Genomic DNA, 21,034 nt, shown 5'->3' on the forward strand with positions numbered 1-21,034 from the left:
GTACGGTACGGGGCATGGGGTGGGCGGAAGGACACAGCAGGAAGTGCAGAGTTCTTGGCTCAGGGCTTATGCGCAGACCAGAGGGGTTAGACTGCACCCATCCTTTGTCCTCTTCCTTCCTGGCCTTGGGTTGCAGGCAGCCAGAGAATCAGAGAAGAGAAGCCTCTCCATTTCAACCTCAGCTGCTTCTCCCTAAGCCACGCCTCTTTTCCCAGCCGTGTTTCTCTGTTCACCTGCCCTTAGATCACAGTGGAAAGAGACCCTAAGCATCATCTAGTCCCTGCAATGCAGGAATCTCAGCGGAATGTCCCACGGCCCACGGTGGTTGTTTAAATGGCCCACAAGCCGCCCCCGCATTGAGCCCATGCGCTGTGCTAAACTGGTGCAGTGCGGAGCGGCGACTCGCTTCCGCGGCGCGATAAATCGCATCTGCGCAGACACTAGAAATCGCATCTGTGCAAACGTGATCCGGCCCGCGGAGTGATCTCCGTGGGAGTGAACCGTCCCAGGTGAGGTAAACCTTGCCGACCCCTGAAATAAAGGCACAACGAATAGAGACACCTTCACAAGAAATGCGAACCTCTTTCTTTAACCATGTTAATGACCAGAATCAGGACCTTTTTATACCAACTGCTCAATATTCTCAGTGGAGGGGTTATGTTAAGGCATATGTTTGGATGTTGAATGTGTACGTCTATGTCGAGAGACAACGGATAAAACAAACACCATTAGCTGTACTGATGGATAAGGGTTTATTGTATTTGTTTAAAAACCAATAATAGATTTGGTTTTTGGTTTTTGGTTTTTTATTTAAAAAGGAACATGTAGCTGTCTCATGCAGGGATCAAACCTGCAACCTTGGTGTTATCAGTACCATGTTCTAACCCAGGCATAGGCAAACTCCAGCCCTCCAGATGTTTGGGACTACAATTCCCATCATCCTGAGCTAACAGGACCAGTGGTCAGGGATGATGGGAATTGTAGTCCCAAACATCTGGAGGGCTGGAGTTTGCCTATGCCTGTTCTAAGCTGTTTCACTGCAGCCAGGCCATGTGGGGGAAAAGATCTCCCACTGCCAACAGCTGGCTGAATTTACTCTTCATGCATTGGGGAAAGGGTGCTGTCATATACTGGTTGAATGCAAAGGAATGGCAGGAATAACCAGCTGGGGAACCCCCAAGAGAAGAAACCTCAGAGCCCGGGGATTGGTGTTGGGCTAATGATGGGTGGACATAGGGAGAAGAGGGAGAAGACTGGGATGAGGAGGTGTTGGAAGCAGATGGGGTAACAGGGCTTAGTGAGTGGGGGGAGCCTATGGCAGAGAAAAGCCCAGAATCAGATGCTGAAGCTGAAACAAGTGAGTGGGATGGGGGAAGCCAAGAGCCAAAGATTTGTCAGGCTGGAGAAGAGTCAAGGGTGTCTCCCCCTCCTGCCACGACAATCCCTCCTCCCCGCTGGCCTCCCAGAACCAGAAGAGGCATAAAAAGGGTGGAGGAGAGGTTGGCTTCATGCAGGTGCAGTCTCAGATTGCTCGGGGGGAAACCCTGAAGAGAATAAGGACTTAGGCAGCTGTGGGGAAGCTGAGCCCTTCAGTCTCAGTAACTGCTGAATTGGAGCAAGACCTGCCAGAGGTCCATTGCTGGGCTCATTTGGCCCTGTGCGGATTGTGCTTTTGTTAATAAAGAGTTCATTTCAGCTTGCACTGTGTGATTTACTGCTGGCTCGCTCCGGACAGGTGCCTTCCTAGCACACAAAGAGAAAACAAAGATCTCCTGGGGAGCCAAGAAAGGGGACTATGCGCCTTAATATGCCTATGTGTATCTGTGTGAATAGTCATCTTAGTGTGAGAGGATGTGGTGTGCATTGTGTGGTGTGTGGGGGTGTTTTTGCCCCAATCTTTGTGGACATCTGGCCCCTGACCACTTGCCCCAAGGCGATGTGTTTTACTGGAGGGCTGTGCAACATCTGGTCAATGATCAGAGATGACGGGAGATGCCGTGCAACAGCATCTAAAGAGCCACATTTCCCCCAGCTGTGGTAGGGAGAGTTTTTTGGGGGGGAACTTCTGCCTCAGGTGCCAAAATAACTTGACTGGTTTTGGGTATGACGCACTATGACATGGTGTTGGTGGGTGACTCTATTTACTGCTCTGCCGCCATACAATGAAGTGGCTTGGAGTGGCCTTGTGACTGCACCACACCGATTCTTTGTAGCTGAATGGGAAAATGTTTTTCCCTCCCACTGTTTTAGAGTAAGCCTGCTTCTTGCTTTTTCAACAGGGATGTCCCTACATGCCACAGCATTAAAAACACCCCTGTATTGCAAAGAAGGATCCCATCATTACAATATCTAAGGAACTTGGAGGGGGATGTGTGGGGCAGGCTGTTGAGAATACAGTGGTACCTTGGGTTAAGTACTTAATTCGTTCCGGAGGTCTGTTCTTAACCTGAAACTGTTCTCAACCTGAAGCACCACTTTAGCTAATGGGGCCTCCTGCTGCCGCTGCGCTGCCGGAGCACGATTTCTGTTCTTATCCTGAAGCAAAGTTCTTAACCTGAAGCACTATTTCTGGGTTAGCGGAGTCTGTAACCTGAAGCGTATGTAACCTGAAGTGTATGTAACCCAAGGTACCACTGTACTCACAATGTGGCACCTTGCTTGTAGGGATGGGTGGATATATCAGGTTCAGCTTCTCTCACTGCCTCATTGCTCCCATTTTAAGTTTGGTTCTCCACAATTCTGCATCCGCTGGTGAATATTTACATGAAAATTCATCAACATTTTTGCACGAATTTCTCCCCCCAACCCCCATTTTTACATGCCCCCATATACTTTTGCAATAATAGAATGCAGTATTACATGTCATTCCCTCCTCCAAATACATGCATTTATAGGCACACGTGAGCTTATAACATGCATTTTATACACGTTTTGTGGCCGGAGACCTGAATTGCAAAATTCAGTGACGTTTGAAGCATGGCTTTGTATCGGTTCCCGTGTTGTTTTGGAAATGGCTCCTCCATCCCTGCTTGCCTCTCACACACCACACAATGGGAGCTTACGAGCACTACAGTGAGAAACGATTGTGTGGAAGATATGTGGATGTGTGAACATAGATCAAACTAGGGAAATACTCACCTAGGGAGAAATAGCACATTTTGTGCACATGCGGAGGGCTTCTGCTGCTGGGCTGCTTCTAAAGAACTGCCCAGAATGTGTGGTCAGTTACCTACGCTGGTGAGAAGGCTAAGACCTTGTCAATGCCTGCAATGAAGGGAGGCGGAATGACTATATTTATGTACGGCAGGGTTTCATGGAAAGAAGGGCAATATTTCTGAGGAGCATGGTTGTTAACTGCTGGTGTATGCGCATGTGAGCAGGCAGCTGAGTTTGCTTTGCAGCCAGTTCTGTGGACCTTGAAGCTCATGCACTGCACACCTCCATTGCCTGGGGATACACTCTCCCCGCTGCGCACATGAGTTTTCTCTCGGGTGAGAGGAGGGTCACTTGGCAACTGTGTTGGTGGCATTGGAGGAAGATGTCTGTAAACTAGGTACTCTTCTGAGGCAAGGAAGGGGCGTGGCTGAAGACGCTTTCGGTATTAGGAGCTGGCAGACCTTGCTGTACCACAAGGTCTCGGCCTAGTATACCTGAAGGAGAGTCTCCACCCCCGTCATTCAGCCCAGACACTGAGGCCCAGTGCTAAAGGCCTTCTGGCGGTTCCCTCACTGTGAGAAGTGAATTTACAGGGAACCAAGCAGAGGGCCTTCTCGGTGGTGGCGCCCGCCCTGTGGAACGCCCTCCCATCAGGTGTCAAGGAAATAAACAACTATCTGACTTTTAGAAGACATCTGAAGGCAGACCTGCTTCGGGTAGTTTTAAATGCTTGATGTTTTATCATGTTTTTAATATTCTGTTGGGAGCTGCCCAGAGTGGCTGGGGAAACCCAGCCAGATGGGTGGGGTATAAATCAATTGTTGTTGTTGTTCCTTTACAGTGATTTCTATCTGTAATTATATCACTTTAAAAGATGCATACAGTCGTGCCTTGGTTGCCGAATGCCTTGGAACTCGTACGTTTCGGCTCCTGAACGATCAAAAACCGGAAGTGAGTGTTTCAGTTTTTGAACGATTTTCAGAAGCCGAATGTCTGTTGTGGCTTTCGCAGCTTCTGATTGGCTGCAGGATGCTCCTACTGCCAATCAGAAGCCACGCCTTGGTTTTTGCATGGTTCTGGGAGTCGAGCGGACTCTAGGAATGCATTCTGTTTCAGAACCAAGGTACGGCTGTATACTCAATCATTCAACCATTCTAGAGAGAAAAGGGCTAATTTTCATTAAACATGTTCCTTTTTTGGGGGGGGGGGGATAATTTTTATTTGATTTTACAAGTGTAAGGACTTTTAGACCAGTGGTCAATCTAGCTCAATATAGCTTACACTGACTGACAGTATCCTCCAGGGTTTCAGATGGGTCTACAACTAAGCTATGGCCCTTCCCAAGAAAGCTAGCTCAGATGCAGTGAGGGACCCTGTCCCATCACCAGGGTAATAGAATCATAGAATCATAGAATCATAGAGTTGGAAGAGACCACAGGGGCCATGGAGTCCAACCCCCTGCCAAGCAGGAAACACCATCAGAGCACTCCTGACATATGGTTGTCAAGCCTCTGCTTAAAGACCTCCAAAGAAGGAGACTCCACCACACTCCTTGGCAGCAAATTCCACTGTCGAACAGCTCTTACTGTCAGGAAGTTCTTCCTAATGTTTAGGTGGAATCTTCTTTCTTGTAGTTTGGATCCATTGCTCTGTGTCCGCTTCTCTGGAGCAGCAGAAAACAACCTTTCTCCCTCCTCTATATGACATCCTTTTATATATTTGAACATGGCTATCATATCACCCCTTCACCTCCTCTTCTCCAGACTAAACATGCCCAGCTCCCTTAGCCGTTCCTCATAAGGCATCGTTTCCAGGCCTTTGACCATTTTGGTTGCCCTCCTCTGGACACGTTCCAGTTTGTCAGTGTCCTTCTTGAACTGTGGTGCCCAGAACTGGACACAGTACTCCAGGTCCAGTACTGGGTCATCCAGCTTCTAAGCATCATTTAGCTTTGGTGTGTGGAATGGGAAGAAAGCACCATCTTGTCCTCCCACAAGTTTTCTCCAGCCTGATTCACTTGTAGACCCACCTTGTCCAATCCGTCACTTCAGTTTTTGAGGGACTGTTGACGTCTGAGATTACAGCAGCATCCAATTTTCCTTCTTCAGCTGGAGCCATCAGCAAGCTGGCAAGTTCCGCGGTGGTTTATATGACTGCGACTAAGCGATCCTTTTATTTATTTTGGCGCAGGCTTCAGAGAATGGATTTGTCAGGCCTCTTCTGAGCAGTAAGTGATATCCGTGATAGGATTTGTCAGACGGGCCTCGTCATCTCTCCGAACGGCGCGTCTCGCCCACAAGGCTGGTTTCCCATCCATCATGGAGGCTTGGGCTATCTCTGCCTTTTGAAAAGACCCCTGGGGGACTTTGTAAGGAGGAGATCAATATTGCATGATGTCCACTTAAAACGACAGCAGGGGAAATGAAAGGAGGACAGGGTGCGCACGATAACCTTCCAGCCGATCCTTCCCTTGAGCGACCTCTGCGCACATGCGCTACTTTGAATCCTGGTCCAGGAGTAACTATAGAAGTGAAACCAGGCCTGCTCTTACAAAAGAATTAGGACAGGCTGAAGGAACTGAAGAGATGTTGCCTGCAGAAAACAAAACTTTGTGTGTGTGCCCTCTAAGATTTCCAAAGATGTAAAGTTTTGAAATGTTAAAATGACTCTAAAACTATTGAAATGTATATAACTGAAAATTAAATACTACTACTACTACTACTTTGTTGTTGTTGTTGTTTAGTCGTTTAGTTGTGTCCGACTCTTCGTGACTCCATGGACCAGAGCACGCCAGGCACTCCTATCTTCCACTGCCTCCCACAGTTTGGTCAAACTCATGCTGGTAGCTTCGAGAACACTGTCCAACCATCTTGTCGTCTGTCGTCCCCTTCTCTTTGTGCCCTCCATCTTTCCCAACATCAGGGTCTTTTCCAGGGAGTCTTCTCTTCTCATGAGTGGCCAAAGTATTGGAGTCTCAGCTTCAGGATCTGTCCTTCCAGTGAGCACTACTGATAATAATAATACCTACGGGACCGCCTCTTCTGGTATGCCCCATGGAGGACCTTAAGGTCTGCAAATAATAACACCCTGAAGATCCCAGGCCCCAAGGAGATTAGACTGGCCTCAACCATAGCCAGGGCCTTTTCGGCCATGGCCCCAGCCTGGTGGAACACTCTCTCACAAGAGACCAGGGCCCTGCGGGATTTGACATCTTTCTGCAGGGCCTGCAAGACGGAGCTGTTCCACCTGGCCTTTGGACGGGGTTTAGTCTGATTCTTTTCTTTCTGTATAAGAACAAGCATTAAAGAGGCCTCCTAGCCCACTCACAGGTCCTTTATAAGACCAGTGGTAACAGTTGGTCCTGGAGAATATTAACCACTCCCAATTTTAGCCGTGGACTGCCATCTGTCCAGATTTTAATTTGCTCTGAACTAATTTTAAGATGTGTTTTAATTAATTGATTGCCTGTTTTATGTTTTTATGTTCTTTGTATACTGTGTTAGTTTTATGATGTTAGCTGCCCTGAGTCCAGCTCCGGCCAGGGAGGACGGGGTACAAATAAAAATTTAAAATACATTTATTATTGATAATAATAAACCTGGTTTATCCAGGTTCAGACCATGTGCATGGCTTACAAGCCACTTTGCAGTTCTAGACCAATTATTTAGGAACATTTTATCAATTTTTGTAACCTAAGTTTTTCTGCCTGTGTTTCCTTGCTGCTGTGTGGAAAAGCACATGAATCTGACCTTTGAAGAGTTTGTAAGTAACCATTTTTAACTCACCGAACATGTGGTCTCTTTCAGTGCTAAGGGAAGAAAGGGAAACTTCAGAAAGAAACTTAAAAGGGGTAATTTTAAAGGTCTAACAGCCTATAATTCCACGCTTTACTTTGCTGCATGTTTTATGATTTTAAATCTCTGCTGGGGCGCTCTCACCAAAGAGTACTTGCCCCAAACCTGGATCTAGACATCTAGTGAATTCTCCTTTTATTCTTTTAAAGTAAAAATACCAACAGGCAATAAGTTATTGACTTCTTAGCACCACATCTCTATTGGGTAAAAATTGCACAGAGCTCCACCATATTGCGTAATCCAGGGTGGCATGATAATGGCACTTGGCCCCGTGGCCTGCAACACCGATGCCCTGAAATATTATCCACTAAAGCTGCAATGTTAATGAAACGAAACCACAAAAGGGTAACTAATCAGTCCATAAAGCGAGGATTTGGATGACTATTGATTAGGTGGGGAGAAATTTCTCTGATGCAATCAGAGTTTTAATGGGAGATTGGACAGCAAAGCAATGATTAATGAACAAATCATGCATCCTTCTAATTAAGAGGAGTGAGAGGAGGCCGGTTGGCTGCCTGGTGACGTATGGAGTTGTGTGCCTCACCGTGAGAAGGTGCACAAGGGCAAAGTTGTGTGTGTGTATGAAGCTTTTTATGGATGTCTGAAAACCTGGGGGGTCGCAAACACATTTATTAATTTTTTTACCAACACATTTTAAAATGGGTATTGAAATATGCACTTTAATGCAAATTGTTGTGCAGCTTGGGGGTGGGTGAAGATTCATAGATTAGTTTGGAAATGGAGCTCAGTGGGTTTATGTGTAAAAGTAACAAGAACTGGAAGTCAAAAATATCTCCCGCAGTGGAAAAACTTGAAACTGCTACTGCGTGCTATATTAATGAATGAAATTTAACAACCTTTAGACACCAGTGATGACATGCTTTTAGGAGCGAGGCTAAACCGCCAAGAAATGAAAGTAGGCCTGTGTCAAAATGTCTATTCTCACCTGAACCTTTTCCAGCCACCCTCCCCATGACAGTTCTAAAACCTCTTCTCTGCTTGACATCCTCTGTGTACATTCATTCAGCCATAGCCAGCCCTATCGTTTGATGCAGGCAACTGGTTCATACATTGATCAAAGCAGCCGCCCTTTTCCTCAGCTTAAAGATGTTCAGCTGAATGAGGGATACTCTTGGTTTTCTTGTGAGCCAAAATCTGCAAGGGAGGCCATCTCTGATTTCACACATGCTGTCCACTTAGATCACGCTTCCTCAACCTCGGCCCTCCAGATGTTTTGAGACTACAGTTCCCATCATCCCTGACCACTGGTCCTTCTAGCTAGGGATCATGGGAGTTGTAGGCCAAAAATATCTGGAGGGCCGAGGTTGAGGAACCCTGACTTAGAAAGAAAGATCAGTCAACCAGTCTATCCAACTATTTATTCATTTATCTATCTGTCTATCCATCCATCCATCCATCCATCCATCCATCCTCCTTCTAGTTTTCCAGTTTGTGTGTCTTTATCTACCATATTTTTCTGTGTATAAGAATAGGTCCCCCCCCTAAAAAATAATGTCAAAAATTAGGGAGGGCGTCTTATATGTGGGGGCGTCTTATAGACGGAAAAATATGGTAATTGTCTGTCATCTCTCATCTGTCTATTGTCTACCTATGTGTATGTACCTATCTTGTCATAGGTGTGTGTGGTGCTTATGGAATATAAGGTCTCCGCCCTGGGAATCTTACAATCTAAAAGTCAGCACAGGAGTAACAACAGAGGGAGAGCAGGGAAGCGGTGGCAGATGTAAACAGGGAAGCTATATGTCGTTGTTTCAGTTGTAGGCTTAGTTACATGCTGAGCTGCAGCAGCATAAGATTGCCAAATCCCAAAGTGAACAGGGTGCTCCTGCGCCTTTCAGAGTTGCACAGGGAATTTCTGCTTGTTTGGCAATTACGTCTCTTGCCTGGCTAACTCATGAATAGGATCCTCCATTAGATTTTGACCCTTGCTAGATCCAGCAATTGGAAGGGACTCAGGCATCATGCACTGTAACTCCCCCTTGCCCCCCCAAAAAAACTCACAACAATGTTTTGGAAATATGGGGAAGAGATGCGTGAGATGCTTGCCCATCCAGTGAAACTCAAGACAGCGAATGATAGTTCATTAGGTATAGCTGGGCTAGAGAGGACGCGATTGTGGAACTTTGCAGAAGTACAGTGGTACCTTGGTTTTAGAACAGCTTCATTGATGAACAACTTGGAAATAGAATGCTGCAAACCCGGAAGTACGTAGGTGTTCTGGTTTGTGAACTTTGCCTTGGAAGCAGAACATGTTCCACTTCCTGTCGAGTGTCTTCCGTTTGTAAATTGAGTCCCCTGCTGCTAATCAGAGACCCTGTTGAGTCTGTTGGCTCCCAAGCACTCATGCAACACAGAGGTGATATTTGGAGCTTTTGTTGTTGCTTTTTTTTTTTGCGTTTTGTGTGTGTGGCTTCTTCGTTTTTGTGACTGTGACTTGTTCTTTGTTTTATGGGACTGACTTGTGGCTATGGCTTGTGACTTGGTTTTTGTGACTGTGTGGAACCGAGTTCAGCTACTGATTGATTGATTGTGTGACTGCAGAAATGGATAAAAGCCCCCCATCCAAACAATGACTATCATCAGTGCACATAAGAATATTTTTTTAATCATCTACAATACTGTCTTGTTTATTTTATAGTACAGTGGTACCTCAGGTTAAGTACTTAATTTGTTCCAGAGGTCCGTTCTTAACCTGAAACTGTTCTTAACCTGAAGCACCACTTTAGGTAATGGGACCTCCCACTGCCACCACACCGTCGGAACACGATTTCTGTTCTCATCCTGAAGCAAAGTTCTTAACCTGAGGTACTATTTCTGGGTTAGTGGAGTCTGTAACCTGAAGTGTATGTAACCTGAAGCACCTGTAACCCGAGGTACCACTGTACAGTACATTGATCATTGCTTTCATTTTATGGATCAATGGTCTCGTTAGACAGTAAAATTCACGTTAAATTGCTGTTTTGGGCTTGCTTTGAAAAGTCTGGACTGGATTAATCCGTTTTGCATTACTTTCTATGGGAAAGCGTGCCTTGGTTTTGGAACGCTTTGGTTTTGGAACAGATTAAGTTTGGGAACCAAGGTACTACCGTATTGGAGATTGCATGTTGTCATTATGCCTAGGGAATAGGGGTGGAAGGGTCTCTCAAATTTGATTCTCTCCATTTCTCATTTCCCCAATGTTAAATTCACATTTCTGCAGCCCATTTCTGCAACAATTTGTTCTCCCACCACCGCTCCCTGGGCTCTGAGCCTTCTTCCCTTGGTAGTTCCCCAGCTGCTTCCTTTTGTTTGCATTCCTGTGGTTTTTTACAATTTGTTCCTGCAATTGTCGGAGGTTCTCTGTTGCAAATGACCACAGTCTATTGATATTCCATGAGATCCAGCAGTTACTTGCATTTTCTCCATGGTACAGATAGGTTGGTCTGACTCAAGGTTGTGGAGATTATTTGCAAACGCAGAAATAAGTTTAAAGTGTCACAACTGCAGGCAATACATATTGTGTCCCTAGAAAACTATCATCATAAAACAGCTTATGAGATGTTGTGAAAGATCTATGTTAATATACCCCTTTGCCAATCCCAGGAAACAATTTTTCGTTCCTTCGTCAGATAAGGTTTCTGCTAATTAGAAAATGCAAAGGGCGCCGGCCTTTGAAAGCTTCTGTCATGCTTGTTAACCTATAAAGTGCCACAATACACTTTTCTTTTTGCTGCCATGGACTAACACATTGAAACCCCCCTGGGCAATCTTCTAAATGACAAATGCAAGTTTGCAACCTAGGAAGATGTCCAATTTTTACAGCAAAAAAATAATCACAGACTGAATGAAATGAAATGAAATGCAGCATCTTGTTATAATGGCACCACTTATTTACTTGTTTAGGTGATCTAAATACATTTATGGATTCATTTATTAAACGTATACCATCCAACAAATTTTTAGCGTAGGTTGTCAACAAATATCAAAAACACAGTAAAGGGACATAATAAAGTGTCAGGGACTGGGTACTTTTTATCAGATGTGGTGGACATGTGGGGAAGTAAAAGCTTTCTGGGAAATTACATATAATGAGCTGAAAAAAATGTTTAATATAACTTTTGTTTAGAAAATCCGGAGGCTTTTTTGTTAGGAAGTATAGACGTGGAACTACCCAAAGAAAATAAAAGACTGTTTAAGTATGCAACAACAGCAGCAAGAATGGTTTCCCCCGTAGTGATGTATGGAAGTGAGAGCTGGACCATAAAGAAGGCTGATCGCCGAAGAATTGATGCTTTTGAATTATGGTGCTGGAGGAGACTCTTGAGAGTCCCATGGACTGCAAGAAGATCAAACCTATCCATTCTGAAGGAAATCAGCCCTGAGTGCTCCCTGGAAGGACAGATCCTGAAGCTGAGGCTCCAATACTTTGGCCACCTCATGAGAAGAGAAGACTCCCTGGAAAAGACCCTGATGTTGGGAAAGATGGAGGGCACAAGGAGAAGGGGACGACAGAGGACGAGATGGTTGGACAGTGTTCTCGAAGCTACCAGCATGACTTTGACCAAACTGTGGGAGGCAGTGGAAGACAGGAGTGCCTGGCGTGCTCTGGTCCACGGGGTCACGAAGAGTCGGACACGACTAAACAACTAAACAACAGCAGCAGCAGCAGCAAAGATGCGCCTAGCCCAGAGATGAAAAGAAGAAAAAGTACCGACCAGAGAAGAGTGGCAGATCAAGCTGATGGAATATGCAGAAATGGCAAGACTGATGGGAAAGATGAGAAACCAGGAAGATCAAGTTTTTCTAAAAGACTGGAATAATTTTTAGCACATTTGAGAGACAGCTGTAAACAGCTGAAATCATTGGCAGGAATACAAGGACACTTGTAAAGTAACATGAACTTTGGAAACCATGATTATATAATAGATAGAGTACATTAAAAGATGCAGGAACAAAATATAGAAATGGAACCCATGGAGGGAAGGAAGGAGGTCTGAAGGTTCGAAAGAACCATTTATTATTATTATTATTATTATTATTATTGGAAATGTTATGTCTGTTGTGTATAACTCTTATGTAAAACCAATAATTTTGTTTTACAAATTCAAAGTGTTGGTGCTGACCTTTAAAGCCCTAAACGGCCTCAGCCCAGTATATCTGAAGGAGCATCTCCTCCCCCGTTGTTCTGCCTGGACACTGAGGTCCATCTCCAAGGGCCTTCTGGCAGTTCCCTCACTACAAGAAGTGAGGTTACAGGGAACCAGGCAGAGGGCCTTCTCGGCAGTGGCACCCACCCTGTGGAACACGCTTCCATCAGATGCCAAGGAAATAAACAACTATCTGACTTTTAGAAGGCATCTGAAGGCAACCCTGTTTAGGGAAGTTTGATTTTTTATCAATTTGATTTGATTTTGATGAATGTTTGATGTTTTATTGTGCTTTTAATATTCTGTTGGGAGCCGCCCAGAGTGACTGGGGAAACCCACCCATATGGGTGAGGTAGAAAGAAACAAACAAATTTGTTGTTGTTGTTTTAAAGAATCAAAAAGTAAACTTGGCAGAATTTTTTAGTCTGCGGTGAGATTTTTCTTGGACACGCAAACACTGAGTGCATATAGAACCTCAGAATATTCGCACAGCATCCCACTGAGATTTTCCACCAACCCCTTAGATTTTGACATGGCCCCCCTAGCCAGATAGAAATGTGGCAAGTCTGTGGCTGATGGATTTCAGCACCCTCTCTTCTCCCAGTGGACAGCTAGACACCACGGTGAAGTTTACAAGCGGGGCAACGTCCCTCTCCTCTCATCAGACAGATCACCGGAAGACAGTGGCGTAGCGTGGGTTGTCAGCACCCGGGGCAAGGCAAGTAATTTGCGCCCCCTAACCCGTGAGACAGGTAGGGGCAGAGAGCTGCGAGCACGAGCGCGCCCCCCCCAGATGTTGCGCCTGGTGCGGCCGGCCCCCCCTGCACCCCCCACGCTACGCCACTGCCGGAAGAATCTCAGTCCTGAAAGTTAAACATTGCTTATCAAGGCAACATAATACTTGATATGAACCGATACTTGCCTCCCAGCTCTCTCATATGCTTGTGCATGTCACAATACTCACTGGCACTGAGACCAAGAGGCGGCTTCTTTCGCTGTGTGAGTGAAACCTGTTTCTCTTCTGAAACTTTGCATCTTACCAGTTTGGGGGGATGAGCACAAACCTGAAGAGTATATATGCCTTCCTCCTTCAGTGTGAGATCTTAGGACTGTGTGAAGCCCCATTATCCTCGTCCCCCCCCATCAGAAGCTCCAGTTATTTAATCGTACAAAGAGCTTGGCTCAGGTCCACAGTCGCTGCCTCTCTAAATTCTGCCCCCCCCCCCTGTCAAGGTTCACCCTGTTCCCCGTTCAGCTTCCCCCTCCCTTAGCAAATGCAGCGCCTGTTCGCTCAGCAATCAAGGTGGCTGATTCAGAATCGCATCGATCAACACATGATGGGTGAGTGAATGACTGGATGAGGAGGGAGGGGAGGAGCCTCCCCCTCCTTAATTTACCCACCTACCATGGATATAAACCCCTGGCTGAGAGAGAGCTGCTAACAGAGGCATCTGCAAGAAGCAACTTGAAACTTGCAGAAGGGCTGGCTGAATCCTACTTGCACCTGTCTGCATCTACCTTTGCACCTGTTCCTACCTCCTTTTGACGGTGAGTATCTGGGACAGGCAATTGTTGGTTTGGATGGGGGTGGGGGAGTCCCTTCGATCTGCTGCTGCACTTCTTTTCAGGGGGGGAAATAAAGTGGTGGGGACTAGGGAATAAAGCCGAAGCATGACTTAATTTCTAAAAGCCGAGGGCTGCTTGGGGTTCCTGAACACAACAGGATGGCAGGTGTTTTTTGGGCACATGCTCCCCTTCTGCTTGCTGTTTCCTGACATTTTATAGCAGGTGCTTCGAAAGACCGAGCTGCTATGCTGAGCTTCAGGATCAGGGGTCAAAAGGGAAAGAGGCTGTTTCAGGGAACCGGACATTTCTGCTGGTTGAACATTTGAATGCGGCGTGTTTGTACGCAGTTGTGTCCACACTGAGCATCTGACGGTTTTCTGTTTTCCGGGCAGTTTAGGAAAGGCTGATGGCCATACCAGATCTCAACAAGGTGGGAATGTATTAATGTAAAGCTGGCCTTTCCACAAGGGACTATGGGATGCTTTCGCAGGGCTCACTTGGCGGCACTGGGTTAGTTCAGGCTGCTTAGCAGGCTTTGTGCGTTCTTGTCTGTTTCCTTCCAGATGGTGGCCTCTCTGAAGCCCTGGCCTCTTGTGATCGCTGTGACCCTGTGCGTCTTGTTCTGCCTGGGGACCTTAGTGGATGCCTACCCTCCCAAGCCAGAGAGCCCCGGAGAAGATGCTTCCCCCGAAGAGATGGCCAAATACTTCTCAGCTCTCCGGCATTACATCAACTTGGTGACACGGCAGAGGTGAGCAGGATCATGTGGGTTTGGGTGTGCAGTAGTGGCTTCTTATGTACCAGGGAAATGAACACACATAGACACACACACACACACACACACACACACCCCTGCTGCCTGCCTGAACGTTGGTGGGGAATGGGCATTGGGTGTAGAGGTCCAAAGCAATGGAGGAAAGGCTTTAGCTCCCTGCCAAGTAGAGCACACATTCTTAACATTCCCCAGGTGAAGGAAGCAGAGGGAAGGAGTCAGGGCAAGGCTGCTGTCTGAGACTGTATCCAGCTCACTAACATCCTTGTATGTCATCAGTTGTGAAGCTGCAAGGAAGCCATGGTGAACCCTTTCAAAAGATGACACCTTTCTTCAACCTTAGACTGTTCCTGTGCCAGGTTTCATTTTCTCTGTGTTGTGACAGCACGCTAACAGCATACCCTCCAACATTTCTCCAGTGAAAATAGGGACGTCCTATTTACTACTACCAGAGGATGCGGGTGGCGCTGTGGGTTAAACCACAGAGCCTAGGACTTGCCAATCAGAAGGTTGGTGGTTCGAATCCCCACGACGGGTGAGCTCCCGTTGCTCGGTCCCAGTTCCTGCCAACCTAGCAGTTTGAAAGCACGTCAAAGTGCAAGTAGATAAATAGGTACCGCTCCGGCGGGAAGGTAAACAGCATTTCCATGCGCTACTCTGGTTCGCCAGAAGCAGCTTAGTCCTACTGGCCACATGACCTGGAAGCTGTACGCCGGCACCCTCGGCCTATAGAGCGAGATGAGCGCTGCAACCCCAGAGTCGGTCACGACTGGACCTAATGGTCAGGGATACCTTTACCTATTTACTACTACTACTTCTACTAATACCCTGCCCATCCAACTGGGTTTGCCCCAGCCACTCTGGGTGGCTTCCAACATATATAAAAATGCAACAAAACATTAAACATTAAAAAACCCTTCCCTCTACAGTGGTACCTCTGGTTGTTAACGCGATCCGTTCCGGAGGCTCATTCACAACATGAGCAGAACGCAACCCGCAGTGGCGCATCTGCGCACGTGCGGGTTGCAATTTGCTGCTTCTGCACATGTGTGTGACGTCATTTTGCATGTCTGCGCATGCGTGAGCAGCGAAACCCGGAAGTAACCCTTTCCGGTACTTCCGGGTTGCCGCGGGACGCAACCTGAAAAAACATATCATGAAGCAAACATAACACGAGGTATGACTGTACAGGGCAGACTTCAGACGTCTTCTAAAGGTTGCATAGTTACTTGTCTCCTTGGCTCAAGGGGGTCGCATGACTCCATACCCTCCAACATTTCTCTGATGAAAATAGGGACATCCTAAGAAAAAGCGGGACATTCTGGGATCAAATCAGAAATCGGGAAGGCTTCTGTAAATCTGGATAACAGGGACACTTGGAGGGTCTGCAAACAGTTTTTATCTTCTGCTGAGTGAGTGTGTAAGTTAAGAAGGCCCATGAAGCATGTTCTTAATCCTTATTTGCCTATGCAAATTATCACTACTTTGTCGAGTACGTTAACGATGGTCTGTGCGCCCACAGAGTGTAGCTTTTCATTTGCAGAGATTGCTGAGCCCTGCAGCTTTTAAAGGCAGCCAATCAAATCAGCAGCCCAGCTGCTTTTAAAAAAAACAACAAAGCCCATTTCAACACCTCCACCATTAGCACCAACTGCCTGGTACAGCCCATTAACTGTCATCTCCTAGAAACTTAATTGGAAATCCGACCCAGGAGGCGATTATCAAGCCCTCGCCCTTCTGGGTTGATTCATTTTGTCTCCATGTCCTTCTTGAACTCCTGACCCAGTTCTGAACCCAGGGGAGCTGTGGATCTGATTTCTGCAAGCCATGGAACGGCAGCGCATATATTCCTGTGGGGGAAAAAGCACAAGCCTTTTAGAATCCACTGATAAATGCCCACCTTTGCAGGGAGCGTCACACCCTAAGGGTCAGCTCATGTAGCCAATCTTCTCTGTTGCTCTTGTCTGACCAGCCTTCTTTGGGGGTGTTCAAACACAGGCAAGATTTGCAACGCAGGTTTTGCATTTGAGTTGCGTGCCCAAACCATTGTATTGGGAAGATTTTAATGTTTGACATTTTGTGATGTCTTTATACGTGCTGGAAGCTGCCAAGAGTGGCTGGGGAGACCCAGCCAGATGGGTGGGGTATAAATATCATCATCATCATTTTTAATTTGTATACCACCTTCCTATCTTACAATACTCAAGGCGGTTTACAAGCTGAAGAAACAAAAAATGTACATCTTATAACTATCTAATGCATTATTATTATTATTATTATTATTAAAGGTTGTTTAGGGCTACCTGAAGTTTCTACCCTCTGCTTCGAAATTCCTTGCTAATAATAATAATAATAATAATAATAAATAATTTCTTATTTATATCCTGCCCATTTGGCTGGGTTTCCCCAGCCATTCTGGGTGGGTCCCAACAGAATATTAAAAGCACAATAAAACGTCAAGCATTTGAAACTTCCCTAAACGGGGCTGCCTTCAGATGTCTTCAAAAAGTTAGATAGTTGTTTATTTCCTTCACATCTGACGGGAGGGCGTTCCACAGGGCAGGTGCCACTACCGGGAAGGCCCTCTGCCTGGTTCCCTGCAACTTCACTTCTCACAGTGAGGGAACGGCCAGAAGGCCCTCAGCACTGGACCTCAGTTTCCAGGCTGAACGATGGGGGTGGAGACGCTCCTTTGGGTATACTGGGCCCAAAGGTGTAAACGTGAGTGGTGATGCCACAGTAGCTCATTCTGTACATGCTTAGAGGCATTCCTTTCTTATCCTTGCTCCATCTGTTGCAAGTTCACTGTGGGGCTCCTGCCTTGTAGCTGCTGAAATTAGGTGGCGGGGAGAGGAAGAGTAAAAATCTGGACATCTCTCAAGGAAACTTCTAAGACGGCACTAACTCAGTCCTTTCTCTCCATCCCTTTCTCTACACAAGGTACGGCAAGAGATCCAGTCCAGAGAGCTTGATGTCTGAACTCATTTTTGGAGACAGCAGCAGCAGCAGCAGCAGCAACAGTGACCACAACATGAGATCACGGTGAGTCCTCCGAACATTGCAGGGCATAGCCGTTTTTAGAGTACCGGAAGCCACTTGTACCTGACGTGGATCCTATTCTTTCTAGAGGAGTAGGTGGCGCTGTGGTCTAAACCACTGAACCTCTTGGGCTTGCCGATCGGAAGATCGGCGCTTTAAAACCCCACAATGGAGTGAGCTCCCTTTGCTCTGTCCCAGCTCCTGCCAAGCTAGCAGTTCAAGAGCACACCAGTGCAAGTAGATAAATAGGTTCCGCTGTGGTGGGATGGTAAAGGCGTTTCTGTGCTCTCTGGTTTCCATCACGGTGTTCCGTTGTGCCAGAAGCGGTTTAGTCCTGCTGGCCACATGACCTGGACAGCTGTCTGTGGACAAACGCTGGCTCCCTCGGCCTGAAAGTGAGATGAGCGCCGCAACCATAGCTGTCAACTTTCATATTTGAAAATAAGGGATCAGCAGCCTCAAAAATAAGGGATCAGCAGCCTCACCTGTCCTGGGGACAGTCTACAGGATATCTAACAATCCGGGATAGCAGCGGGAAGCAGCGGGAAACGGCGCTGGAATAAGGGAATTTCCTGCAAAAAAAGGGGAAGGTTGACAGCTATGGCCACAACCCCATAGTCATCTTTGACTGGACATAACTGTCCAGGGGTCATTTACCTTTCATTTTTATCTGTTCTTTCTAACCACAACAACCTTTAAGGGTTGCTAAATAGGAAGGAAAAAACATGCTTTAAACGTTCAGATACATTTGTGTGATTACTGTGATGTCTAATCTGTAGAAACAAAGGTGAGTTTAAGACTCAGACTTGCTGGAAGCCACCTCCATCTTGACCCAGTGCAATGTTTCCCCTCCGCCCCCCTGCAACCCCCCTGAAAGATTCCTCATCATTAGGAAAGCAGCATTCTGCACTTATCTAAAGGAACCTCCCTGCTACCCCATGCTAAACTATAATTATTTATATGCCACCTTCTCCTCAAAGCTGGTGCATGTGGTTCGATTTTATCCTCACAACAACCCTGTGAGGTAGGTTGGGCTGAGAGGCAGTGACTGGCCCAAGGCCACCCCAGCGAGCTTTGTGGCTGAGTGGGGATTCGAACCCAGGTCCTGCTCCAGCATTCTGACTGTTACACCACGCTGCCTCTGAAGACAAATGCGGAATAATCCCAGGAACCGTACACTGTGGATTCAGAGGTGTGCGTGATCCAGTGCAATTATTCCATCCTTTTATCTTTCATGGCCCTTATTTCAGATCTAGCACATCCAAGGGCGACACTGAAAAAAGGTTTCTATAAAAGATATACAGTGGTACCTCGGGTTACAGACGCTTCAGGTTACGCGATTTCGGGTTGCGCTTGACACCGAACTTGGAAGTACCAGAAGGGGTTACTTCTGGGTTTTGGCGCTTGCACATGCGCAGAAGTGCTAAATTGCGCTTTGCACATGCGCAGAAGAGCCAAACCGTGACCCACGCATGCGCAGATGCGTCTCTGCGGGTTGCGAATGTGCCTCCCGCACCCATCACGTTCGCAACCCGAGGTTCTACTGTATTTAACAATGCAATATCATTTAAGCCAGGCTTTCCCAAACTTGGGTCTCTAGCTTCTTTGGGGACTGCAGTTCCCATCATCCCTGACCACTGGTCCTGCTAGCTAGGCATGATGGGAGTTGTAGTTCAGAAACAGCTGGCGACCCAAGTGTCAGGCGGCAGAGGAACCAACCCCCACGGCAGGTTGCCAGGAACGGATAAGAGAATGAAAAGTCCTTACCATCTGCTTTTCATTTAATATTTACAGAGAGAGGCTCTTGGAATGATGGTGTTGCCCCGAGTAAATCTTCACCTCCCTTCTCTTCCACTTCCCCATTCATCAACAGCACTCCCCCCCCATGACCTCCAAGCCCTTTGCTCTCCTACCTTTAAGGCCTGCTGGGTTCTAGGAGGTGGTGGGTCTGGGATGCTTTCTGGTGATACTCCCACACTTGCCTATTCAGAATCAGAAGTAAGTCATAGTTTAGTGGAGCTTACTCGCTGGAAAAGGGGTATTGTCAGGCAACAGAGGTACCAGCCCCCTCGGCAGGTTGCCAGGAACTGACAAGACACGGAAAAGTTCTTACCATCTGCTTTTATTCGATATTCACAGAGAGAGGCTCGGGAATGTGGCCTTCTCAGAATTATGGTGTTGCTCAGAGTCAAACCCCACTCCCTCTGTCCCTCCCACTTCTCATGAGTCATCACTACAGGTGCTGAAAATAATAATAATAATAATAATAATAATAATAAATTTATTTATATTCCGCCCTCCCCAGCCAAAGCCGGGCTCGGAGCGGCTAACAACAGTAAAAATAGCACCGTTTACATAGTTTCTTGTGACAGAATGTTCCACCAGATCGGGGCCACGGCTGAAAAAGCCCTGGCTCTGGTTGAGCTCTTTGCTCTCCTACGTTCAAGGTCCGCCATGTTCTGGGAGAGGGTGTGTGTGTCTGGAATGCTTTCGAAAGACACAGTGTCCTCCTCCTCCTCCTCCTCCTTCTTCTTCTTCTTCTTCTTCCTCCTCCTCCTCCTCCTCCTCTCCCATTATTTCCCAACTATCCCCCTCATCTGCCTCGGAGCTGTGACCTCCCTCAAACCCCAGTTGTAATTCTGAATTCTGAGAGCCAGTGTGGTGTAGTGGTTAAGAGTGGTAGACTCGTAATCTGGTGAACCGGGTTCGCGTCTCCGCTCCTCCACATGCAGCTGCTGGGTGACCTTGGGCCTGTCATACTTCTCTGAAGTCTCTCAGCCCCACTCACCTCACAGAGTGTTTGTTTTGGGGGAGGAAGGGAAAGGAGAACATTAGCCACTCTGAGACTCCTTCAGGTAGTGATAAAGCGGGATATCAAATCCAAACTCCTCCTCTTCTTCTTCTGAACTGTCTTCTTCTTCTCTGGAAGGGTCAGGCTGGGGAGATGGTCTCCACCATTCTCCCTCTTCCCAGTCCCTAACACCAAGTTTTGGGAAGCCCTGGTTTAAACCACCCACCCTGTGGTGTGCCATTGTTCTGGATGGATCTGAGAGGGTGGGTGGCCTTGTTTTGGGGGCAGGAGCATCGAATTTTGATCCTTCCCTTGCAATTGTGTGATTCTGCCTTTGCTTTCTGCAGATTTGATGATTCCTACGGGTGGTGACGACCTTCGCACACCTTGGCCAATGGCCCGCCGGCTGCCACTTTTTAGACGTTCCAATTCTGTGGTGTCGTTTTGCGGTTTTTAAATTTTATTTCAAAGAAAAACCATCAACCCGTGATGAGAGCCAAAACTTTTCTTTGAAGAGACCCTCTCCTCTCCCCCCACTTCGATTTTCTCCAGCTCGTACTCGTGAGGCTTGGGGAATCATTTCCCCTCCCCAGACAACACTACAACAAAGCCATGCCTCCGTCATTCCATAAGCCAGCAGGGGGCGACACAAGAGATCTTTGTGTTTGGGGACAAGGTGGGGGTGGGGGTGGGCTGCCTTTGTGGTGAC

General features: G+C 46.9%; 1 protein-coding gene and 1 long non-coding RNA gene across 2 annotated transcripts in view; one reads left to right on the forward strand and one right to left on the reverse strand.

The window, feature by feature from the left end:
- The window catches only part of LOC310661854, a 292,087-nt gene that overhangs the window by 142,331 nt on the left and 128,722 nt on the right, over positions 1-21,034 (reverse strand). The window lies entirely within an intron of this gene.
- On the forward strand, positions 13,586-20,788 carry LOC310661846 (goannatyrotoxin-Vere1-like). Its single transcript, XM_083408369.1, has 4 exons — positions 13,586-13,705; positions 14,287-14,474; positions 17,436-17,537; positions 20,673-20,788. Exons 2-4 carry the CDS (start codon positions 14,287-14,289, stop codon positions 20,695-20,697), a joined length of 315 nt encoding a protein of 104 aa, XP_083264495.1. The 5' UTR covers positions 13,586-13,705; the 3' UTR covers positions 20,698-20,788.

This window comes from Podarcis tiliguerta (genome assembly GCF_965153285.1).
Source record: "Podarcis tiliguerta genome assembly, chromosome: 13".
Taxonomy (NCBI): domain Eukaryota; kingdom Metazoa; phylum Chordata; class Lepidosauria; order Squamata; family Lacertidae; genus Podarcis; species Podarcis tiliguerta.